Here is a 26890-nt window from a genome sequence, read left to right as displayed (position 1 = left end):
CTGTTTTCTTTTAAGAAGATAAGCACCATTACTTAAAAGACCATTAAAAGGAAAGAGAAAAGGTGACAAGGGATTGTGAGTTGAGAAGAGAATGTGTGTGTGCGCGCGTGTGCGTGTGTGTGCGCACATGTGTGCGTGTGCGTGTGCGTGTGTGTGTGATGTGCTCACCAGGAAGAATATTGATGGAGGAATATCAGTGGGTTGGGAATCTGTATTGAGCATTAAACTTTGCTAGAGATGTTATTCTGCAGCTGGCAATTAAAGAGATGCTGGCTATGTCTTCACTGCAAGAAAAGATGGATATTTTTAGTGGCATAATTTACACACCTGAGCTATTCGGCTATAAAATCCTAGTGGAGACAAGGCTCCTGTAATTTTTACTGTGAGGAAGCCAGGGGAGATCAACATTATATTCTCCCCACCTGCGGTTGACCTCACCTAGTTTACCTCTGTAAAACTACAGTGCCTTGTCTCCAGTAGGATTTTACAGCAAGAGCGAACACACCTTAGTCGTCACACCTTTTGAAAATACACCTTTTATGGCAGTGAAGACAAAGCCTCTAGATCATTGGCTCAGACACAATGGTACCACTGGAAAAAACAAGGAAGAACTTTTTAAAAAATGAAAACCCTCAATGGAAAATGTTTTCTGAGAGTGGTCTCCATGTATCAAATTACCCTGACTGCCACGGTGTTCACAATGTTATTATGGTTCTCTGCACCAGTCTAGGGAAAAGTTATAAACACAGGGAACAAATGGATAAAGGGAAGTAAAGGGAAATTTATGAAATGATACTATTTACAATAAACCAACCTTTAAAAAATACTAGATTCATCATGAAAAGTGGAAATTTGCTTATTTAAAAGGCTGAAAATGTTGCTCTATTGTTTTAGCATGGCTCATCAGAAGAGAACACTTTGTCACATCATGGGTGAAAAACCAGACCAGTAAACTATGAGCTGCCATTATTTTTACAGCTGTCACTCCAGGCTGGCCCTGGAAGGGACTTGTGTCACAGGAAAAACATAACAGTAATAGAGCATGGTCATGAAGTGCTGGCCTTTCTACGTTATTATTTTTAAGCTAATTGAGAAAGAATAATCTAGTACTAAACCAGTATAACATTGCCATTGCTATATGCTCAATATGATGATAAGTTCATCAGACTGTCTTTATGGGATACTTATATATTATGCATTCAAGATGTCAATGATAGCATTATGCTAACTGCACCACTCAAAGACTATTTGGTTGCTATCCTCCGAATACTTAAAATACAGAAGCAGTGCAGTGATTATTGTATACGAGCTCAGAAGTGCATTCATTTAAGCCTTCAGTACATATATAATCCATATTTTTTATATATATTTGTTTTTTAGTGAGTGATGGAATAAGCTACACTTGCTTTTGGATGGATTACACTACATACGAACTGAAAGTTATACCTCCTTGCAAGGATATGAAAAAGGCCCTCGAACAATCCTTTTCAAACAGTTGGGCAGCAAAAAGCTTTTGAATGGATCACGCTTACAGCAGACCATTAGTTGAATGGGATCAGCATTTCTCCTGCTAAATAATCTGAAGTTAAGGATCTGGAAAAGAGATTTTTGCAGAGATGACCCATTTACAAACTGGACTTAGTCCAGAGACTATAGAGAAAGCCCGTCTGGAACTGAATGAAAACCCAGACGTTTTGCATCAGGATATCCAACAAGTCAGGGACATGATTATCACCAGGCCTGACATTGGGTTTTTACGTACAGATGATGCCTTCATCTTGAGATTTCTCCGAGCCAGAAAGTTTCACCAAACAGATGCCTTCAGACTGCTGGCCCAGTACTTCCAGTACCGCCAGTTAAACCTGGATATGTTCAAGAACTTCAAGGCTGATGATCCTGGGATCAAACGGGCTCTGATTGATGGATTTCCTGGAGTGCTGGAAAAACGTGATCACTACGGCAGGAAGATTCTTCTGCTTTTTGCAGCTAACTGGGATCAGAGTAGGTAAATGGTAGATAGTGTACTTATATATTTATACACACACACAAAACCTGTTCACTGTTGATTAATGACCATATTTTAGGCAGTGAGATCATTTTGATAAACATGTATTCTAAACATGAGTCCATTTCACTAAAGCCTTCATCTAATGTGATTGTCTATCATTTCTCATACCTATGCCAGAGAGGATTTACTATACATCACTTCAAACAGGTAGCTCATATTTTTCCATAATGTTTGCAGGTTTAAGCCAGACAATTGCCTCTTGCAATAAGTATTTTAATGCCTATACACAATAACTTTAGTAATGTCAGACATGAGCCAAACAGGTTGAGAGCAAACACCTCTCAGCACATGACAATTCTCATATGAACTGTGAGACATAGGTGTGATGGGGCACTCTATTCACCACTCAACCCCGCCTCCTCCTGGCTATTCGGGGCAGTAGCTCTTCCAGGCAGATGCCCCTTCCTGCAGTTGCACTCCGTCACTCTGTCTCTCTTTCACTCTGGGGCCCTTCTCTCACTCCAGGAGCTGCAGCTTCCTCTTCATGACTCAGCCCTCTGGCCAGGTCACTAAGGGCTGGTCTACACTAGGGGGGGATCGATCTAAGATACGCAACTTCAGCTACGAGAATAGTGTAGCTGAAGTCAACATATCTTAGATCGACTTACCTCGCGTCCTCACGGCGCAGGATCGACGGCCATGGCTCCCCCGTAGACTCCGCTTCCGCCTCTCGCTCTGGTGGAGTTCCGGAGTCGACGGGGAGCGCGTTCAGGGATCGATTTATCGCGTCTACACTCCTGCAGTGACTCAGGAAGTATTCTAGTTCACTACCCCTAGCAGTACCACTCTGTATTGGTTGGTAGGGGAAATCAGGCCCATCCTCTAATCTGGGTTCCAGTCCAGGGCCCTTTACCAAGCAGTCAAAGTCTGCAGCTTCTCTAGCCGTACTGCTCTTGCCCCGCACTATTTCCTAGCTTGCTTCCACCCATTCTAGTCAGACCCCTCTCTCCTAGGGTCTTCAAAGTCTCAGGGATTCCTATCCATCCTTCCCTTAGGGAGAGTGACTGCTACTCTTCACCCTGCAGCCTCAGCGGGGGCTCTCTTGCCAGTCTCTTGGCTTTGTGTAAGCCCCACCTGTTCACTCACAGGTGAGCCTGCTTCCAATTAGCAGCTTCCTCCTAGCCTAAATCTCTCCCCAATGCTGCTTGATTGGTTGATTGGGCTTGCGTGGCCTAATTCAACCCTCTCAGGACCAGTGTGTGGAGTACTCCTCATCACAACAGGGCATTTACCTTACCTGTTCTGGCTCCACACCTCTAGGGGATACAGTCTTGGCTTTAATCATTCCAGGAGGTACAGCCTCTGAATGAAATATTCACAAGAATGGCATCTTAATTTCTACACACTTTGGTGCCTGTGGGTAGGTCAGATATTTGGGAGATACAATCAGGCAAAGGGTATTTTCAGTTTAGCCTATTTCTGCTATAATGTGTTACAACCAAAGATTTCTTCCACCCCCTAAAATAAAATGATATTAAAATTTAATGTGACTATTTAGTCAGCTCTCTCTACCTCTTTGAGGTGGTATAGACATATATGAAAGGGGCAGATCTGGAATGTTCTTCTCACAGTATCTTTCTCTTCTCAAGTCACTAGGATAGTGAGTCAGACAATACATACTTGAGAAAATTGCCATAGGAGAATCTTATATGACCACAAGATGTCAGCAACTTGGTTTTCCATCTCATCTGAAAGATAACATCGATACCTGCACAGTGCCTACTACCATTATAATGGGACAATGGGTCAGTACTGACACAAATGGAAGGATTTGGCCTCCTGAATCTCCTTTCTTACTTCATTCCCATTCACAGAGGGCTAAATCTTCCTTCCCTTTAACACTACACATGTGAGTGAATCCAGAATAAGGCAGTGTGAATTTAAATCAGATTAACTATTCCTGATTAACTCAGCATGTGGATGCTTTTATTTGGAATGGAGTTAATTAGGGATTGTTAATAAGGAATAGCTATTCCAGGGTAACCCTCCAGGTAGAAAAGCCCTAAATCATAATTTAGACAGTATAACCCCACCTAAAATTTGCTATAATTTAGAAACTCATTTCCAGAGGAGACATTCTCTGAAGTGGCATTTACTTTTTTAATATTCCTTATAATGAAGTGGGTGTGTGGATCACATGTATGGGTGAGTGGAATAGTTTGGAAACCTTCTAGATTCATAGATTTTAGGGTTAGAAGAGACCATTGTAATCATCTAGCCTGACCTCTTACATTAAACAGGTCATAGATTTTTATCAAGTGATTCCTGCATCAAGCCCATAACTTCTGGTTGTGCCAGAATGTATCTTTTAGAAAGACATCCAATCTTGATTTAAAGACTTCAAGTGGTGGAAAATCCACCATGTTCCTAGGTAAGTTGCTTCAGTGGTTAATTACTCTCACTGTTAAAAATGTGCATTGCATTTCTAGTCTGAATTTGTCTAGCTAAGGTTTCCAGACATTGGATCTTTTTATGGGTTTGTCTGCTAGATTAAAGAGTTTCTTTTTCTCCACATATAGATAATTTCATACGATGATCAAGTCATCTCTTAACCTACGGTTTGATAAACTAAATAGATTGACCTTCTTTAGTCTATCACTCTAAAGCAGGTTTTCCAGATCTCTAATAATTGTATAGCTTTTTCACAACCCTTTCCAATTTGTCAACATCTTTTTTAAAGTGTGGACACCAGAACTAGACACAATATTCCAGCAATGATCTCACTAATGCTGTATAATTCTCTTACAGAAGAATATATATCATTACAGTTCCTTCATCAACCAAACTAGTAATTTAATCAAAATCAAGGTAGCCCAACCCACTGCTTCACCAATTAATCCAAAATGAAATAGAAACTTTTAAAAGATTCAAATACAATAACTAGTTTCCTTTTAAAATGTCTTCCCTTACTTGCAATTAGATTTCAGAAGACCTTTACTAGTTGATTCAGCCATCCCTGGCTTTGGTACTGCTATTGCTACTGCTAATATATTTAACTTGCACTCAGGACTGCTATATGGGTTGCATTGGGAGTTTTGGGTGCACGAATAATGCAGGATCAGACTTTATAAGTCTCCCAACTGCTCCTCTGATTCAAGATGTTTCTTTCAAAAACGTGCATCCAGGGTGAAATGCCATCCAGTGTAGAGAGCCAGGACAAGAACTATGCACCATGTAAGTCTCATGTAAAGCCTTTAGGGCATAAGTGGAATATTAGTGATGCATAGGTCCTCTGCAGAGAATGGAATTTTCACAGGTCTGAGGATCTTCAGCCATCCTTTATAATGTTATGGAAATAGGATTGTGTTGTTTTTGTTTTGTTTTTTCCTTCTTTATAGTTGGACTGTTGTATCACAGAAGATGTCATGTGGCTTCAACAGATATTGTTGAAGAGTCGGGGGGGAAATGCTTCTTTGTTTACAATATATATTTCCGTACCAGCTGCTGCTCATCAATTCTCTTCTATTAACCCAAAAGTCTTAAGTGCCAGACACTTACCATTCTGTGTGAAAGTGTATGGAGAGTTTCAAAAGGACAAAAATTACTCCAACATAGCACTGGAGCAGCATCTATAAATATTTTAAAGGATTATGATAAAGTAAGTTATGTACATGCTGAGAATATTCATGATGATGTAATTATGAGGATATTATCATCACTAGATCCTGTTGGTATGACTGAATATATTTTAGATGCTGATTACTGTAATATATTTGGAGGATAGTCTCAGTTGTTTAATAGAATACCAAGGAATAAATGGTTGCTGGGATTGACTTATAGATGCAGCCAAACTACAGCAATAACTCAAACTCATAGTTGTTTAATATGAAAAAATATTGCTAAGATACAACCAACCATAGTATCAAAATGATTTTTACAAAGAGAGTCTTTGTGTTTGGTTAGGAAGTGACATACAACATAGCAAAAACTGTTTAGATGGTACAGTGACCAAGAACCTGGTTATAGATAATCAAATGAATTAATTAGTTTAAAATGATGACAGTTTTGAGGAAGGGTTTAAAACGTTAATAAAATTCATGGGGTGGAAAAGGAGAGAGAGATTTAAGCAGAATAATAATTTCAGGCAGTGACTTGTGGAGAAAGAATGATGGATCAGACACAGAGGACGTGAGATAGCTCAGTCCCAAAATTGTTTAATTCAACCATAGGAGACAAGTGAACTCACTTCCTATCAAATAAGAAAGCCAGGTCCCTAGAAGATCATGCAAGGAGGGTACCAGTTTGGGGCAGGGCTATCAAGGGAATGAGAAAGGTGAGATGACCTGTGAGTCCTGGACTCAGAAACCCAGGAAAGAGGGGAAAAGGAAACTGCTGGGAAAAAGGACAAAGAGGCAAATGTTGAAGAGTGAGATAGGATTGAGTGAGGGGGAAAGCACCAGATGGGTTGGGAAGTCAAACATGTGAAGAGTGAGAGGAAAGGTACTGGCAGGAAGGGGTGATTCTGGGACTGGGACTGACTGGAGAGTTGTGAGGGAAGGCCCAGAGAGATGAGGCAGGTGGGTGATAGGGCTGTCCTGGTGGGGTAAGAGGAGCAAAAGAAGCTAACTACATGAGAACTGAAAAGAGGAATATGGAAATTACAGGAAAGGTGACTTCTGTGTCATGTACCCCTTTGTAAAAGAAGAAACCAAACAAAACCCAGGAGTTATGCAAGAGGAAGAGAGATTTAATGGACATGTACACACCCATGCTGGGATTTGCTGCATTCCACAGGCTTAGCACAAGTGTTTTCATTTATACCGACTGCAAATGATCCCTATAGACCAAAACTCTGTGTGTGTGTGTGTGTGTGTGTGTGTGTGTGTGTGTGTGTGTGTGTGTGTGTGAATGAGTGTCTGTGTGTGTGAGAGAGAAATGGATAAGGGTGATTTTAAACAGGAGGGTGGGGAGAATGCTGGCTTTACACTACTGGAAAATCACCATAATCCTACCAGGTCTGGATAAACCAGTTTTAAGGCCAGATTCTTCCAGAGGTGTGTTGCCAAAGCCCCCTGTATCAATAGAATATAACTGAGATCACAATAGTACTCATTTTATCTGGATTCTTTGTCTCTTTGGACATTTGGAAATAATCTTGGGAATAATCAGAAGCTGTGTATTTTATTGTATATGGTAGCTCCTTCAGCTGCTATAATACCAGGAACCAGTTTAAGCTGTGTTCATTCAGAATATTCCTTTTTTTTGTTGTTGTTAGAACTTTGTGCATATCAAGGTTTGCAAATACTAGATATTTGGATCATCTTCTAATTTATCAACCTAATTAAAATAGTTAAAACATCTTCACTTGTTATTGGAGGAGTAGATTGCACGGGGGGGAGGGGGTGGGAGAGAGTTCTCCAGTTGGATAGCTAATAAAATTTACACATTAGACGCTTTATAAATGAGTGGAGAGAGAGAGAGAGAGAGATGATTGAAATTGTAAAATTTTAATCTATTTCTTAATATAGGCAAAATTTATCCTGAGGCCATCACTTATTTATAATGCTTTCCTTTGAACTTGGAGCCTCAATATCAATTATATTTTACAAAATAAGAGTCACCTCTTCTACAACAATCCTGTGAAGTACTGAATTTCCTCAACTTCCAGTAACTTGCAAGACTGACTAAATAATATTTCAAAACTGCTGATGTTAGAAAGTTGTAACACAGGGGTGAAAGTAACTTAAAGGACTTACCGGTATGCCAGAGTCCTGAGCAGGGACGTGGCCTCAAGATTTAAAGGCCCTTGGGCTCCGGCTGTGGCTGGGAGCCCCAGGGCCTTTAAATCACCCCGGAGCTACCAGCTGCAGAGGCGGCTGGGAGCCCCGGGGCGAATTAAAGGGCCCAAGGCTCCGGCCGCCGCGGAGCACCAGGCCCTTTAAATCACCGCCGCGGAAGCCGGTCCAGTCTGGCATGGCGTACTGGCTCTTTCACCTCTGTCGTAACATGACAGTATTTTGCAAAGGGTCTTTCTGGGATGAACAAGATGATTCTGAAAACATTACTGGATATACAGGGTGTGAGTAGTTTGGAGGAGAGTGAGGTGATTTGTAATTTACCAAATGGCCTCTAAAAATCCAATAAGTGAGAGAGACAGAGGAGGGGCAAGAGGGGAAAGAATGAGAAAAAAGTAATTCCAATAAGTCAATGTTATCAAAAACCAATCATGAATGCTGATAGGTGACTGCATTGATATATGACATCTTGCTTTTTAAGATTAATAAGTATATAGGGATTAACATACCTGTGTATATGGATGGGCACTGTAAAAAGGAGGCTGAGAAGTAACTAAATTAATCAGAATAAGAGTTTCCAAAGCACTTAAGAGTAGAAAATGGAAAATGCAAGTTGAGGACTGGAAACTCTGTCTACAACTAAATTCTATCTGTGCTCACAAGGTCGATATTTTTAATAAGCGCAGAGAGCATAGTGACAATAAGAGAGAATTGCCTTTTCCATCATCCCAAGATGAATTTCAGCTCCAGAAAAATCATATAGGGCACATTTGCAGCCGGGGTCATAATGCAACACAGCCAGATACCTGCCTGCTGGAATAGACCATTTAACTATCTATTTTCGGATCATGCTGAGTAAAGTTCCCTCAGCAGAGGTTGATTTTCAAAGGAACAGGTAGAGTAAAGTGTAAGAATCTTTGTTAGTGTTTTCTCCTTCTTGAAACACAACACCATTATTCCATTGAAGTTGAGATATGACTAGAGTACGTATGTGCATGTGTTTACACATAGATTTGACTGTCATTCATACAGCAGTATAAATCACATATCCAAAGTAGCCATTGTATATAAGATCAGTAACAAATTGTTTTAAAAAAGCAAGCATTTACATAACAGCCCACAATACATCTTTATAGCCATAATGATATACCAGGTCCAAATTAAGGATCTGTATACTCATTTACACTGGTGTAAATCAGAAATAGCTCCATTGATGTCAATAGCATTACAGTGGCATACTTTAAAAAAGCATAAAATATGGATTTAGTGTACATGAGAAATCATAACTACTCTTCAGAGTGAATCAATATCTTTCCCACTTCTCCCATGCACATCTCCCAAAATAATAACTTGCAAGTTACCAAGTACGTAGCCTATAAAATAAATTGGAACCTCATGCTCTTGCTTCTTCTTTTATCCAATACTGTTTCATTTATTGAGTTCCAAATTCTTCCAGTGAAGAGATACAAATGGTGCCTGCTCCTTTTATGTCCATGTCAATGTCCTTTTCCCCCACCAGAAGGTCAAATTCATGTAATTCCACTGAGCTACTCCTGATTTACACTAATGTGAGAGGAGAATCAGGTCCTTCATGTGCACAACGTAGGTGCTTTGTCTGAGTTCAGAACAACACTGATAGCTTTGAATGATCATCTTAGTGCAATGCAAATGTTGATTACCATGCAGCTCGTTCCATGAAAATTAGTTACATCCCCAATACCACTTCTGACAGGGCTAGCCCACAACATTTTGGCACCTGAGGCGGGGAGCTCAAATGACGCCCCCATGCTCCCTCGCTTGGGCCAAACCTTTGAAAGGTCTCAATTCTGCCTTCTTCCTGTTCTACTCCTCTCATTGTACTGCTCTGCTACCTACCCCAATAAAGGAGAACTAACAACTTAAAATGCCTTGTTCAAAAATTTTAAGTAACACTTAACTTTCAAACGCCTGAACAGCAAATGTAACTTTTCTTGTCTGCATAGTAAACACTGGCATTTTTCTCTGTTTGAATAATCAAAGTGGTGCTTTCCATGCCTTCTTGGTTGCAAAGATTTAAACTGCTTCCTGAAGGTCCACAGTCTGGGCCAGCTCATGCTCTATTGAGATGGTTGCAAGGCCGACCAGCCTCTCCTGTGTCATTGTGGAGTGTAGATGTGTTTTTATTAACTTCAGCTTGGAGAAGCTGCATTCTCCACTGGCAACTGTTACAGGAAGTGTTAGACGTATGCGCAGAGCAACAAAAACATTTGGAGAGAGGGTGGTCATCTTATTCGTGCACATATATTCAAGAACAGCCTTTGGAGTTGATCCTGCTGAAATGTATCTTGAAAGGGCTTTCAGTTCATCACCTAAATCACTCGCATCAATATTGCGCATGTCATCATGTATCAACACTGTCTCTAGTGCCCTGCATTGCTGGTGTAGGTCTTCTTCAGATATAGTGAGGCGTTTTGGAATATCATACAACATCCCAAATATAATGCTGTGTTCCTTGAGCTGCATGAAATGTTCTTCAACTGACTGTATTGCACAATCTAGTACCTGGTTAAAGAATTCAACTTTGAATTGTTGTTTGGGGTCTCTTATGGGGATTATGTGGTGCCTCGTAATCAAAATGTCTTCTTCGGTGACTCTCGTATTCTTGAATGGGTGGGAAAATAGCTTCAATGTGAAGTTCCTCTGCCAACTTCTGTGCACTCTTCAGAACATTTTGAAATCCCTCATCTGACCGGTAAGACTGTAGGTATGACTTTGCTTTGTCCAGTTGTTCCATTGCTCCAGATGTATCAAGGTCCACACCTTGGAGTCTCTTGGTTACAACATTTATTTCAAACAGTATGTCATGCCACAACACTAAGCCACACAGAAATTTGAAGTTATGTATGTTTCTGTTGATTCCATTTCCCTCTGCCACTGTTCTCCCATGAACAGTTCCTGTCATAGTATTATCTTCCATAATGGCAACTATGGCATCATCTATCTTCCCAATTTGGTGTTTGATAGGCTTTATCGCCTCCACTCGACTTTCCTATCATGTGGCACTCAGTGGTTTCAGTGTCAGAGAGGATGTTCCCAGATGTTGCTTCAAAATTTGCCATTGATGAGTTGATGCAGACAAAAATACACAGATGCTTTGAATTACATTAAAAAATTCAGCAGCCTCACTAGAAGCTGATGCTGCATCAGTTCAATGAATGAGAACTGCATGGGACAAAAAAACCTCGAGGGTTTAACTTTCGGATCTGTGTCTGCACTCCTCTGTTCTTTCCTCTCATGTTGGCACCATTATCATAGCCCTGACCTCTCATGTCAGCTATCGCAATTCCCGTATCTTCCAGCTTTTTAAGAAGCACATTTGTCATACCAGCTCCTGTAGTATCATCAATGTCAATAAATTCTAGAAAATGCTCTCTGACAGTCACCATTGCAGGGACATTTTCACTAGGTTCTGTTGTTGTTACAAAATGCACCGTATGACTGATGTCAGGTGTGCAGTCCAGAATAACAGAGTAATATCTTGCTGACTTCAGATCTGCCACAATCTTCTGTTTGACTTTTGTTGCCAGTAACTGTATGATCTCATTTAGAATTGTTTTTCCAAGGTAATGGTGTGTGTACATTTCTTAGGTGGTGACTCTTCTTAGATGCTCCTGGAGTACAGCATCAAACTCAGCCATCAGCTCCACAATTTTAAGGACGTTTCCATTGTTTGGCACATACAGCTGATCTGAAGTGCCACACAGTGCTAGGTTTTGGGTAGTAAACATTCTCACAATGGCAATGAGCCTTTTCAGAACATTTTGCCAGTAAAGAGACTCTGATGCAATCTTCTCTTGACGTTGACCATCTATGGTGACCTTTAACCTTAGTCTCATCTCAAGCTTTTTCCACTATGGAATGCTCTCTGGTGATTTGCTGCCTTCTCATGGCATGCCAGATTTCTAGCCAGATTTTTCCAGTCCTTTGTTCTTATAGATCCCAATGTGACTGGAACGTTAGACTGGAAGAGTTTACAACAAAAACAGTATGCAGCATTCTGGGTTTTTGAGTACATAAGCCATGGCCTCTCCACTTTGTCACCATTGGGGATTTCACACCAGTAATGTGTTGGGGAACATGACATTTTTCACTTGCTGTGGCCCATGCAGTACAAGGAAGTCCCTCAGGCTACTGCTCAAGTGGGTCCACAGTCCTGGATCATCCAGACTTAAGGAATTAAACTCAGCAGCAGCTGTTTCTTGCACCTCCACCACACTCTTCTCTGATCTACACTTTTCTTCAGGAATGCGCATGGTTACATCCATTTGAGATGGAGATATGGATGCTGCAGTAGCTGCCAGGTCACCTGCACTCTGACTAACTGGAAGATCAGGCATCTCCTCACCACTCACATCCTCACTGGGGTCGGAAGGCTCACTGTGAACATTTGTGTCCATGTATCTCAGGAGAGCTCCTTCCTGCTTAGATAGAAAAGCTTCTTTTGCTTTCTTTCTTTTTCTGAATGCTGCCCCAGAGGGGCGTTTTCGTCTTTCACTCATGACTGCTGTTCTGTGCCAGCTATAGTGGCTCTCAACACTCAATTGAAGGGGACAAATAAGCAGGCTGGTAGCAGGGCCTGAGTGAGGGAAAATATCAGCGTCTTAAGGGCCTAACCGGCTCCTACTACTTCAGTTGACTGCCTGTTCTCCTCAAGTGGGTTCAGGGAAGCAGCAGGAAACAGGAATCTCCCTGAGAAGCTGGTGTTAATCAGTCCAGGCTCCTGGGGGTGCCAGAGAGGTACATAAGAGGCTCCTCCTCCTCCTCTCTCTCCCTGCAGCTCCTGCTGCTTTCTGTTATTCCCTCTCACCTTTTCTCCTGTCTGCCTGTATGTCTCTTGTCCCCTCCTTCCTCCAGCACAGCACCCCACCATCTCTGTGCATCTAGAGCAGAGAGAATACATATGCACCAGCAGCAGACACAATTTTCTACACTCTGGGTCCTAGTGGTGCCCCCCTACATTCTGGCACCTGAGGTGGTCGCCTCAGCTCGTCTCATGGTAAGGCCAGCCCTGACTTCTGATGTGCATCCCAATATCTTACCAAAGAGCAGAATTCAATAAATACTGAATAGCAGTAGTGCAAATGCATTACACAGTTCAGTGCATGAGTTCAAAAAATAAGCAGGCAGAAGACGAAATTAAACCCTTGCTCCTGGATGACTGCCAGGGAAATACTGCATGGAAAAGAATAAAATCCACTAACCTAGAAGATGTTGTCTTCATTTAATTCTTCTTCTCCATCCACTTTCAACTAGAAATGTGTGAATAACTGATTTTTCAGTGTGCTGGTCAAACCAAAAACTTGGAAAAATTTCATTTCAAGTCCAACAAAATAGTTCATTGAATCCAAAACAAAATGTTTTATATCATTTTCAAGGTCTTTAAAACTTTTTTAAAAAACAAAATTGAACTGAAATTTAAAACAAAAAGTCCATTTGAACTGAAAAATCAAAATGTTTCATTTAAAAAGTGTCGAAATGAAATGTTTCAACTTTTTCAGGATTTTTTTTCCCAGCTGCAACAATTCAATAAATTCCCCACAAATCTGCGAAATGTTTCTGTCAACCCGAATCTGCATTTTTGACAAAAAAAGTTTTGGCTGAAAATTTTCACCCAGCTTTAATTCTACCTTTAACTCTTTCCCTTTCTTTTTCCCTCCAACCTGTCTTGTTTTCTCCATTTTGTTTATTTTGTCTTCTTTCTCAGTCTTCTTTCTCACCTCTCTCTCTTTAACCTTAATGATGCACTATAGTATCTTCCCATTTTATTCCTCTGGCTCTTCCTTTCTTCTGCCCTTTGCTCTCCAATTCTGTTATCCCCTCTTCTGTTGTATCTTTCTGACTGTTCCCTGGTACCTGTTTTTCAACTTGGACTTTCCTTCTTCCTCCATCCCCACCCCTTTTTCCTCTACCTCTGAGCCTGACCTATCTCCCTAGAAACAGCTTCTTAAGATTTTTGAATATGAAAGATTTGTGAATATTGTTTCCTGGGCCAAATCTTAATATTCTGTTGTGTAAGTGCAAACAGGAGCAAAACAGTTTAAGCTCATAAAGAAAATAAGCTTCTCTAAAATTTTCTTCAAAATATTCCTCAAAACTCATTTCAAAACTGTAATAAAAAGGAGTAAGCTCTGATCCAACAGAAAAAACTATAGAAAATTGCTCCATTTTTCAGTTTCTCATTCTAGCCACCCACTGCAATTTAAATTCAGTTTCACTTTGTTAAAGCCCTTCATTTTCTTTGGATGGAAGAGTGCTTGCAATTCTAGGCAGGAAATACTGGGTGGAAATTTGAGGATAAATGAGTGAAAAAACAAGAAATGAATGCCTAGCATCTTCCTATTATTCTCTACTGATACACATCACACACACACACACACACTTATTTCCTTCAGTGAACGCTTTATACAGCTCATTTAAAACGTAATTCATCGGTGCAGTAACATTCAAACTATTTGGTGATTTACTCTGAAAACAGTGATAAAAGATGTAAACTCCACATCAAAACCCAGTATGTCCTTTATTAGATAGACACACAGTACATGATGTGCCTGTCATTGCAGGTTTATTTCTAGCAGATGCTTTAGGTTGAAGGGGGGCCTTGCCCCCTGGTTTTTAGATAAAAGCATTTGGGTTGGATTATTTTAGTTCAGACAAAAGCATTTGAAAAGGATAAACCAATAAAGTGCTTTGAGTAAAGAACGTGAGGATTATATCAGCAGACTGTGTATCTAAAAGTGCTGTAAGGATACCTTGTATTTAAAGATGCTTTATGAAACCAAATTCTCTTCCAATATCTAGTTCCCAGTTCTTTAATATTTTCTATGTGCTTTATGCATCTCTCATGCTTGAAAAATGCAACCACTGAGGATAGCTTGGATGTTAAGTTATTCGCTATAGTTATCATTTCCTACACTTAGGCCCATATCCTCTAAGGTCCATAAATACCTTTGAGGATCTGAACTTTAGTGCTCACAGCCTGCTGCACACCTCCAAAGATGATGACTACAAGACCCCTGTTGCTCTCGGTATCTAGTAAGTGCATCACGCTGGTTTAGGACCTTGTAACAGGGAAGCACCCACCTCTCATGTGTGCCCCCTTCTGTTTGGGTGTGTTTGCTGTCTTTCGGTTCTGGTGACCCGTCAGTGGTTTCTCAGGTGTTTTTTCAGTGACTCAGCCCTCCGGCTCCGGCTGAGTCACACACACACACTATCTATATATGAATCAGAACAGTCCCCTTCCAGGGTATATAGTCCACCAGGGGGCTATCTCAGTACCCCTTGGTTGGTGTCTCACTAGCCCTCCATGGGCTCAGTCTTTAAGTAGTCCTGGCCCTGGTACGGAGCCATACCCGCAGGGCTCCCTCCCTGGAGACACTACCTTCCTGCAGCCCTCCCCAGGCTCACTTAGTCCCAACAGCCAGCCGGGAGCTCCTTTGTTGCACCCCCAGTCGCTGCTGGCACTGAGCTGTCTGTGGTCCTGTGGCTCTTTCAACCATCCAGGAACACAGTCCTCTCTTCTGTAGCTCCAGGCAGCAACTGACTGCTGCTTTGTTCTGCAGCTTCTTTTATATAGCCTGGTTGTGCCCTGATTGGCTGCTCTCTGCAGCCTCTCTAATTGGCTGCTTCTCCACAACCACTCTAGGCTGCTTGGAGGACTTCTCTTCTGCTACTTCCTGGAATGGGGTGTAGGAGGACGCTAAGGCCTCCAGCAGGGGGCTTCTGGGCCTAGTCCACCCTATCACACACCTCTCCCCTCAGACAGGATTGGGGTGGGGTTCTATTGCTGTCTTCTGCCCTGCTTTAGCAGGGTCTTCTCCTTCCCAGACTTCTGTCTGGAGAGTGTTTTTCTCTGTCCTTTTGCCCCCTTTAGTCAGGGTCTATTCTCCCAGGTCTCTCTCACCTAGAGAGCATTTAAGAGTCCTTTCAGTTCACCTTTGCCTCCGGGACTTCGGGGTCTCTGCACGCCACAGCTCATCCATCCCTGAATGACAGAGCCTCCACTTCTGTCTTGAGGTAATATACCAGATGGAGCAGGCATTATTTCTCCTCCTTAGCAAACTGGAAATCCATGGGCAGTGGTTCTCTCTGTCACCTGAGATCCTCCACTTCACTCTCCGTTGACTCCAGCCATTCAGTTAGCTCATCAGCACTTAGGCGGGAACTCATAGAACTGGCCTGATCTACCTTTTTCCCTTTTCCCTTTCGCTAACCTGTTCACTGTTCACTGTGAGGTACAGCCTGGGTTCCCACCATAACTGGCTGACCTTGAAAATCTGTCTGGGTCCCAACTATGTCCCGCTGCTCCTGGGATTCTGTCTGGGTTCCCACGCTATCCTTCTGTACTCAGGGCCCCTAAATTCAGGATAAGGCGTCAGTGAAGGCGGGGGTTGTGGGGAAGTGGCCCAGGGAGCTGAAAGCAGTTTTGCTAAAGGGACAGGGTGGCATGTGGCTGCTATTCTTAGGGTCCCTGGGCTCGGACCAGGAGGAGTGGGTGGGCCCATGTCCTCCCTTTTTCCCCCAGGCCACTGATGAAGGGCCTACACTTGTACAGCAACATACCCAGAGAATGAGAATGAACTGTCAGCAGGCCCAGCTGGAGAGCTGGGGCCAGAACAAAGTAAGAGGGTGAAACCATTGCCTCCAGGGAGGAAGCCTTGGAAGTACGGCCTGATACCAGGGCCAGGACTGGTTTAAAGACCTCAGACATGCCCAACCAGAGTGGGGCGCTCACAAGAGGTGGGTGACACACTGTTACAGACCTATATGCAGCTCTCTAATAATGCAGGTGTTCAAATTGTTGTGAGAGGACGATAGGATGCACTGTGTGTCTGTGCATCCTACTATGTGCTTAGTCATTTTGCAGTACAGAATCTATAGTCAGACAATGTTTCAAGAAATAGTCCTCCAAGGTAATCAACACTGATTTGCTGGCATTTCCCAAAAGGAGGAAATTCCAGGAATTAAATTAAAGCATTTGTGCACAAGTATGTTGAGAGGAATGACATGCAGGAGAGGTGAGGAAGAAGGGAAATTATATGTGCACTTTTTATCTTCAGAGGTATTTGTATTTCCATGGTGGGGGAAGTGATCTCAGTATCTGTGGCCTTTAAAATCCAGATCCTGTCCGTTGTCTGAAATCTGGCTACATCTTCATGTAGGGGAATCCCAGGGATGGTGTGACCAGCCCTGTGCCACTTGCTCCAAGCCTCCCAGACACAGCATAGGGGGCATGGTGGAGTGTGACTGGGGGCAGGAAGCATGGCCAAAGCACCACTGTGCTGTGGCTATCCCTGACTGTTGATGGTCCCTTTGGGACCTTTACATCCAGGAGTAGTTTGCTGGTATAAACCCACTTTCCCCCTTATTTCTCCCCCTCCCCCCAGCTACACTGGAGCACTGCTTTGGTGCAGCTGAGGATCTAGCCCCGAGATTTTTAAATATATGTCTTGGAATACTCTCAGAGCTGTTAATCTGGAAATATTGCCTGTCTCGCAATGCCACTGCGGTAGGTCTGAAATATAAATTGTTTATTGTGCCTTCCCATTCAATGATACAAGAATCAAGTAAGGCTGTAAATTCTGAAGCTTTTATTTACCATGCTTTAGTAAAGTGCAGAATGTGTAAGCAGGGAGGTGATCTATAGACAACAGCCAAGAGTAAAGTAAAATATAAACAGATATAAACATGGAATATAAATATAGTTATACCAAAACTCTTATAGTGACAGCCAGACACAAATAGGTGGTTGCCTATTGTGTTATACTTATAAAGGGGCAGTAGAGTAATGCTGGCAATGCTGTGGTCATTGACCAACAAGCCAGTTTCAAACATTTATTATTAACTTTATTTAATTATATCACAGTAGCATTTAGGTGATCCAATCGAGATCACAGTCCCATTGTGCTAGGCACTGTGCAACCCACAGTAAGAGACTGTCCCTGCCTAAGAGACCCTACAGTCTAAATAGAGAAGCTAGATGGCGAGTGGGAGAAAGGAAACATTAACAACTCCATTTTACAGATGGGGAACTGAGGCACAAGGAGATGAAGTGATTTGCTCCAGGTCACAGAGTGAATCTGTGGCAAAATCAGAAAATGAACTCAAGTCTCTTGAATCGCACGTTTTAACCACAGGAAATATTTCTTCTCCAGCTGTGGAGTTTCTGGGCAACATTCCCTCTCTTCCCATGTCTAAAAGAAATGGACATGAATCTTCTCATTTGTGTGCAATGTTGCCTTTGGGTCTCAGAATCATTTATATCAGTTTCTGTACATTTTTTGAAAAGGATTCTAAGTTTTAATTCCCCCTATCCCTTGCGGTCATGTATGGATTTGGGGCGTGGGGTTACGCTAAAGGGAGCAGTGTAGGAGGAATGTTCTTCATAGCTAGAGAGACTGTATGAGCTGTGTTGCTCACAGAGAGCAACACTGGATGAAGCCTTTGATACAGAGCAGTCAGCCAGGGACCAAATGAGTCCCTTGAGGTCAAAGCCCCCACAAAATAGCCAATGAGGAAACATGCTAGTCACCTCCTCGCAGTCATCAGACTTAGGGAATGTCCCATGGGTAGAAGACTGCCCATAAACTGTGTAACACATTGGTACATGATTTTCAAGACCCCCTGTGATGGGTTGGACCCCCCCTTCCAGGGTGCCACCTGGTGTACTGGGATTTCACTGAGCCTGCCTGCTCCACTAGCCTGGCCTCCCTCTCCCTGTTTTGCTGAATCAGACTCTCTGGCCTCTGGCAGCACACACTCAGAGTTAGGGACGCACCTGCTGTAGAATCACACAGAGTCTGCAAGCAGCTCTCTATGGGAAGACTCAGCTAGGAAATTGCCCAGCACTCAAGTGCAGCTCCCCTCCGGAAAGTACACCCAAAATAATATTGTCTTGCGCTGTAGAAAAATCTGTACAATGTAAGCTCATAAATTCACTCCCTCCCTCAATGTGGAGGAAGATATGCACAACTTCTTGCCCCCTCCCCCAGTTATAATAAACAAAACCAAGTTTATTAACTACAAAAGGCAGATTTTAAATGATTATAAGGGAGAGCAAACAGAACAAAGCAGATTACTAAGCAAATAAAACAAAACATGCATACTAAGCTTAAGATCTTAAAGAGACTGGTTTCAAGAAGTAATTTCTCACCCTAAATGTTGCTTTTGGGTAGGATGCAGAAATTCTTGAAGGTTAGCTACCCTGCTTGCAGCTTAAATCTTCAGACACCATATTCACAGACCAGATCCTTTTTCCAGCCTGGGCTCAACTCTCCCTCCCGCTCTCCCCCCCCCAAAAAACACACACACACGCCGTGTCTTTGTTTCTTAGATCTTTCCAGCTGTCATCCTGGGTGGGGATTCAGTGAAGAGTGAACCTAAATCAACTTACTCCCCAGCCTTAAATAGAATTTACATAAGGCGGGAATCTTTTGTTTCCCAGCCTTGACCACCCTCTCCTTTTAGTGGAAAATCACTAGACGTCGAAGATGGTGTTTAGTACCAGGTGACATGACCACCTAACCTTTTAGTGTCAAAGCAACGTCTCAGCTTCTCAGGAAGGAGAGAGATTAGTATCTTCAAAGTCTTATTGTTTCTTCCTAATGGCCCATCAAGGCTAATGGCCTGCTGTCTGGCGGGTGTTTCCCAAGTACACACATAGTTGTAATTGTTACATAGTCAATATTACTAACTTTAGATACAGAAATGACACATGCACACAAATTGGATAATCACCTTCAGTAACTCATAACCTTTCCAATGATATCTCACATGACCTATCTTGCATAAAACATATCTTAGTTATGCCATATTCACATCATAACAATATTTCTATGAAGAATATGGAGTGTAACGTCACGCCCCCTATACCCCTGCCGCACTTGTAACAGTTTGTAACCCTGAAGCAATTGTAAATCTCTGTAAAACTGAAATGCAAAGTTAAGGACTCACCTACCCCCAATACCTTATAGAATTTATAGATAGCCCACAGGACATCATCCTAGCATCTCTCTGTCTTTCTCCTTCTTTGGATCTCTGAATATGATCCAGCTGCTCAGATCCTTATGAAGCTGATGGGCAGTATTAATTCCTTACTTCAGTCACCTCCTTTCATGAAATAACATTTCCTGAAGGGACAATCTGAAATGGTTCCTTTTGCCATCTCATAAACCTGGCCTAGGAATTTGCTCATCATAAACTACTAATATAAATATGCCTGTTATAATAAATGGCTATTTTATTTAATTTTATTATCATGAAATACATAGAGAGATTAAATTAGTTCCTAGGCTAATGGCCAAAAAAAATTTATGGTGGGCAAGTGGTGCTATGGGATACCTCACAAATTCTTCATTTCTGGAGACCATGGATCAAAGCCTAAGTACTGTAGATCACAAGTTAACATTAGTTTGTTGAGGTCAACCTACTCCTAGTGGATGTTGGGCACATCACAAATCTATTGCATGGTTTAGCACAAATGGAACACACATATTCCAGCCAGTCTGTTCTTAGTCAGTAATACTGGCCTTTCCTTTGGCTAAACTCTCTCTCTCTCTGTACACACACACTCACACATGCACACACACGCACGCACACACAGAGAGAACTGATTAACTACAGTTTTACAGCCACAGTAAGGGATTTATCTATGCAATGCTTGTAAAAGATTAATTTTTAAAAAATAATCAGTCATTTAGTATACACAAATCCTTGTTAGTTATGTTTAATTTAAAATATTATTGAAGTTACTACTTGTGGTTGTGGAAATTTGAAATGGGCTGAAGCAGTCTAGTTATGGTATTGATTTTGTCAAAATCACATTCATTCTAGTTTTGGTTTTGCAAGCCCTAAATGACTCATAATTTGTATTTTGAATTTATGGCTCGCAGGAAACAGTGAAAGGTCCCAAATATGGGAAAGATTGAAATTGCCATATTGAATCACACCTATAGTCCACCTGGTGGTGTAGCCTGTCTCTAACATTGGCCAACACCAGATGTTTCAGAGAAATGGGTAAGAAACCTGCCATATGCAAATATGGGCTGATCAGCTCCCTGCCCCCCATGGAGGTCTCATCTTAATCCCTAATCATAGAATATCAGGGTTGGAAGGGACCTCAGGAGGTCATCTAGTCTAACCTGCTGCTCAAAGCAGGACCAATCCCCAGACTGATTTTTGCCCCAGATCCCTAAATGGCCCCCTCAAGGATTAAACTCACAATCCTGGGTTTAGTAGGCCAATGCGCAAACCACTGAGCTATCCTTCCCCCCAATTAGAGATAAATTGGCTAAATTTAGAAATACAGGTAGGGCCAAATGCTCAATCCTGTCCCTATTGCAGTCAGTGAAAGTCTTACACCTGACCTCAGTCTGGATGGTTTTATGCCCAAACCTTAAAAGCTGAGTGCAATGGGAGTGGCTGCAAGCTGTGGCATTTATGTATGCAAATGGACATTTCTTGTGCAGGCACAATGAAGGAGCAAGCACAGTGTTGTTTTTGTGCTTATTACACTAAACTTCTTCTTTAAAAAAGTGCCATATTATGTCCCTATGGGGTCAGTAAGTTCCAGTTGCATAAATGGCTCTGAGTGGGCTCACACCCCATTCTGGAGAACGTTGCAGAAATGATGTAAGTGCTATCCTTCAGATGAGATGTTCAATTTTGGTGCTTTCAGCCTTCCCACATCCAGTCCAGAGCAGCTTGGTTTAAGACTTGAATCCAGCATGCATCATATGCTGAGAAGCAGCCCTAACTTGCTTCTTGGTGTTCTCTATTCAGTGGAGATTAAATTCGCCCCTGTGCAGAGGGATCACATGAGGCCTGTTCTTCATTTGTGTCATGCTTAAGCTTAAGAGTTACAGGGGCTTGAATGGAATTTAAATAGTGCACAGGTCTTGTTCAGACACTTTTGCACAGGGGGAATTTCAATCAGGGTGAGAAAAGGTATAGTAATGGAAAACAGAAGGGATGAGACCTATGGAAATAGTTAAACTTTAAAATCAATAAAATATACATGGCTTGTTGTATTTTAAAGTAAATCATTTAGATTTTGGTGTCTGAAAAAGCCCCCATAAAACCCTGTGGGCCAGCTACATATACATTTTTGCAGTTGGTGAATTCCAGTTGGAAGTTGTCATCTACCCTGACTGATGGTGGTGCCCCTCTACCACTGACAATGGTTACTATTGTCTCTGGGTGCTTACTTGGGTCAAAGGGATGTATTCACAGCTCCAGTTTCTTAATAGCAGCTTCTCTGTCCATTGCATCTACAGCGATTCTTGACTTCAAATGCAACAGAAGAGATCCACAAAGAAGAAATAGTGTGTAATGTGTGTTTGGTTTATAATTTATGAATTTCTATCATTGTCCAATACTTGAAAATTAATTCTTATGAGTGAATAGGTAAGAATTTGTTACGTGAGCATGCTCTGAGAATACAAGAAGAATATGCCTTCTGTCATGGTTTGGGGAGAAAGAGAAGACATAATAGCAAGGTATACTGCTAATACACACACTGATACTTTGTCAATGACTGTGCAGCTGACTTCTTGTGAAATACGTCTAGTTGACACCTCTGTCTGCTGCTGCTTCTTTAGGTTACATTTAGCATTAGCTATCCTCATGTCACCAGAGTCAGTGAACATTGATGTTGGTACAGAAACCAAATCATGTGGAAAAATATTCTTGATATCAGACTCTTGTGAACTTAAAGGGAGGCTTATGAATAGATAAGGTTAGTGTCAAATACCTTTTGTTGGACAAGCTTGTGTTATCCCAGGGCAGATACAGTAGCTCTTACATCAGTAGCCCCATTGACATCTGTGGGGCTACACCTATGGGTAAAGGATCAGGTCCACAAATAACAAAGTGCTAGATTGTGCCATCCTTATTAATGGTGAGTATTACCATGCTCCTAGTGTATGGCCATTAAAATTTATGGGACCACTTAAGATACTGTCCAAAGTGAGTAAAGGTGACAGAATCCAAAGCATATATATTAATTAGCCCAGTGGCTCTCAATCAGGAGTACATGTACCCCTGGGGGTACGCAGAGGTCTTCCAGGGGGTACATCAACTCATCTAGGTATTTGCCTAGTTTTACAACAGCCTACATAATAAGCACTAGCGAAGTCAGTACAAACTAAAATTTCATACAGACAATGACTTGTTTATACTGCTCTGTATACTATACACTGAACTGTGAGTAAAATATTTACATTCCTATTGATTTATTTTATAATTATGTGAGAAAGTAAGCAATTTTTCAGTAATAGTGTGGCTGTGACATTTTTGTATGTTTAAGTCTGATTTTGTAAGCAAGTAGTTTTTAAGTGAGGTGAAACTTGGGGGTTACGGAAGACAAATCAGATTCCTGAAAGGGATACAGTAGTCTGGAAAAGTTGAGAGCCACTGATTTAGCCTTTCTGCTTTGGAGATCTGGGCTAAAATACATTTTACTGAAGTCACAAGAGATTGAATAAATGTGAGAGATCTCAACCTAAAACATGTTTGTATCATTATATAGCACAGCTGGCTGTCTCTGCTCAGGAGAGGCTCTGGAATGGAGTAGCAGGAACTATACAGCTCAAAAACAAAGTGCATTGGCAGAACTATGGGGAGGAAGGTTGGAGTTTGTACAATGGCTGTTCACTCTGAGGATTGGTTAGAGCTAGGCAGTCTGCCTAGCTCACTATTTCATAAACATTAATCCAACAATAATTTTCCATAGCACAGTAATGAAAACTGGAGATTTTCCCTACTGCCTCCATTCAGCAAGATAATTAAGCACATGCCTAATTTTAAGCCTATGAATAGTCCCATAGAAATTAACAACAGAGACAAAGTACAGCAATGGAACTGCTCATATGCTTGAAGTTAGGTATGTGCTTAAGTACCTTGCTGAAGTGGGACCTAAGTCAACGACATGTATGTCTTATACAGAAATGAAACCAGCACACTTCCTTAAATATAGAGCCCTGTTTCATTTATACAGTACTAAAATTACAAAATGTTAGTTAATGCTGAATGCAAGTTAATGAAGTGGCAGAGAATTCTGTGAGACCTCTGATTTATTCAGTTTAAATATAAACAAATTCAAAAGCAGGGAGGCTGGGAAAGTTTTCATTCTTTGTCTTACTACAGAAGGAAACTAACAAACAATATATTGGGATTTATCCTGCAAAAGCTTAGCTTGCTGTATTTTGTCTCTGGAGTTTGGTATTGCACAAAAGGCCCTTTAATAATATTTTTGAGAAATCACAGTGCTAGCTAGAATAAAGAAAAGTATACACTGTAGTTGCTTTAAAAGATACTCCTCAGATTTTCAAGTAGCCCAAACATGTCATAAGAATGTGTTTAAATCAATAGGAGTAAAACCCCCATTCCTGATTTTCCATTTTTGATGTAATGTTACTGTGAGACAGCAATAGAGAAAAGGGGCCAGCCAACTGATATTACCAAACCCTGCAATTTCATCAAGGACTCCCATCATATCAAATTACAGTCTTTGTAAATTAAATCTTCTAAAGGGTTGACTCCATTTTTTATAATGCAGGTTTCTCCTTCCATATCCTGTACATCTGAGTCTTTCCCCACAGGTACTTTTACAAAACAACAGCCTCAATAAATCAAGGTATGAACACGGTGACATCAAGTCCAAGATAAAGACAGTCATTTACTGGCATCATATCTGTCAGATCACAAGCAGGACTAATTCTGGCTTTTTGTCCATTAAAGCTTTTGGTATGAGCTCTTTATCACATCTATTTGCTTTATGCATTACCACATAAGTAGCTATTTATAATTAAACAAGTGGGCACAACGGTGACTTCAGTTACCTAACCTCTCTAATAATTCTCTGTAAATGCACTATGTGGGAGTGTCTTATTGCTACTGTGAAAAAAATCATTTAGCTTTCATTACATTGGTTTCACAAAAACAAACAATACAAATAGAAGCCACAAATAGAAGTTCATAAACCACCCCAAATCCTCAACAGGAAGTTTCCAATTGTTTAGATGAGATAAAAGTATGTATAACATAACACAAGCACCTGGCCTATGATCGGGATCAAACATCTGTAAATATCAGTGCACTGCATTATAAGGGAACTGGTAGTGACCCCTATATTTAGGTTGCCTTAAATTTTAGGTTGTATAATACTTTTGTAATTAGTATTATCTGAGATGTTCAAACAGCTGCATTGGTTGCAGCAGGCCTTTGAAGTGCATTTCCCAAGAAATATCATTCCAGTTTAGCTGAGTTACAAACTGTTAAAAAAACATTATTTCCCTTCTCTCCTTTGCAATCCTCAGGAAACTTTTGGAGGTCTGTCAAAATAATAACTGAACATATTAACATTCTAAGGGTAGGCCCATACCACCACCACAGGAGCTGCAGCACTAGCATATTTGTGCTGGAAATGTCTGGGAGCTGCCAGAGCAACTGTAGTCAGTGGCGTAGCCAGGTGGAGCGAACAGGGGGGGTGGACATTAAAAAAGGCGCCACCCACTGCGGCGATTGTACTCACCGGGCGGCGCTCCGGATCTTCGGCGAGCACTTCGGCGGTGGGTCCTTCACTCGCTCCGGATCTTCGGCGGCACTGAAGGACCCGCCACCGAAATGCCGCTGAAGACCCGGAGCAAGTGAAGGACCCGCCGCCGAAGACCCAGAGTGCCGCCCGGTGAGTACAAGCGGCGCAGCGGGTGGCGCCTTTTTTTATGTCCGCCCCCCCCCCCCATTCAGAGTAAAAATTAAAAAGGCGCCACTTGTGTTCAGTGGGGGAGCACCCTGCTCCTCCCCTAGCTATGCCTCTGACTGTAGTGGCAGCAGGGGAGAAAGAACCACAGAGAACTGAAGTCAGCACTTATTTGAGAATATTTGTGAATTTAGAAGGTTTTTGTTTGTTTGTTTGTTTTTGATCTCTTTGTTTTACTATTTGACCAATTCTACCATCAGGTATGTATCTATTGTAAGAATAATCAATTTGTGCACAAATAGGTTATTAGGCAGTTGTTAGAGATCTTTGTTAGCATTAACAAAACAGTGGGTACAAGACAACCAGAGGGTATCATTTACTTGGCTATTCAAAAGTCTTTGATGAAGTTCCTCACAAGAAGCTTTTCGGGAAAGTTAGCAATGATATGGTGAGAATTAAAAGCTTTAAAACTCCTTAAAAGACTTGAGGCAAAGTGTAGGAGTCAAAAATGGCCAATTATCAGCAGAGGTTAATAGTAAACTGCCCCAGTAGTAAGATTTTTGTTGTTCATGAAGGTGAGGTTAATAGTGAAATGGCAAAATGGGCACTTAACGGAATGTTATAGGTAAGTGAAGATTAGGAAGGAGTGAAAAGAATTCTAGATTTAGCTAATCATACAATGAGCTAGTAGATGATGTTCATTGTAAGTAAGTGCCAAGTTTTATCATATGGGCATATCTGGTACTCAGGTCCTTTGTCCTTTATACTTGTACACACTGTTGGATTCTGAATTACTTTCACCCTCTCTGGAAAACATCTAGTCATTCTTGACAGGACAATTAAGAAGCATTCTCAAAGCACAGTGATGGTCAGAAAATATAAGGTTAAGTTATATTAACTTAACTGGAGAATAAATGGAAAATGTCGTTATGTATGTTGACAGTCTATCCTCACCTTGAATACTGAATTCATTTTTCGCCATGTAGTCTAAAAAACATGGGTATGGCATAAAGATAAATGTTCAAAGAAGGGCAACGGATATAATTTGTGGAAGGTAGGAGTGAAGGAGGCGTCCACATCAGAAGAGATTAAAAAGCCCAGAACTATGTAAACTGGAATGGAAAAAGACAGGAGATTTAAAGGAGGTTATATAGAACAATGTATGGTACAGAGAAGCCTGATTGCTCCTGCTCATGCCTTCCCATAATAATAGAACAAAGGCAGAACCGTGTTATAATTAGACAGTACATTTAAAATGTACAGAAGGAAATTGTTTTTTTCTGTAATGAAAAAATTTACTTGTGGAACTCACTGATGCAAGAAATTGAAGCAAATAGCTTAATATGATGCAAG

The 26890-nt window shown here is 41.4% G+C and overlaps 1 protein-coding gene across 1 annotated transcript in view; it reads left to right on the top strand.

The window, feature by feature from the left end:
• The first annotated feature begins 1616 nt into the window (after positions 1-1616).
• CLVS1 (clavesin 1) overlaps positions 1617-26890 on the top strand; it is a 119000-nt gene continuing 93726 nt past the window's right edge. The window contains exon 1 of the mRNA XM_065399932.1: positions 1617-2005. Coding sequence (XP_065256004.1) covers positions 1617-2005 — 389 coding nt within the window. The remainder of the gene's footprint in view (positions 2006-26890) is intronic.

The sequence above is a fragment of the Emys orbicularis genome, chromosome 2 (assembly GCF_028017835.1).
Source record: "Emys orbicularis isolate rEmyOrb1 chromosome 2, rEmyOrb1.hap1, whole genome shotgun sequence".
NCBI classification, from domain to species: domain Eukaryota; kingdom Metazoa; phylum Chordata; order Testudines; family Emydidae; genus Emys; species Emys orbicularis.
The sequence above is the reverse complement of the archived record's forward strand: the minus strand, read 5'-3'. Positions and strand labels throughout refer to the sequence as shown.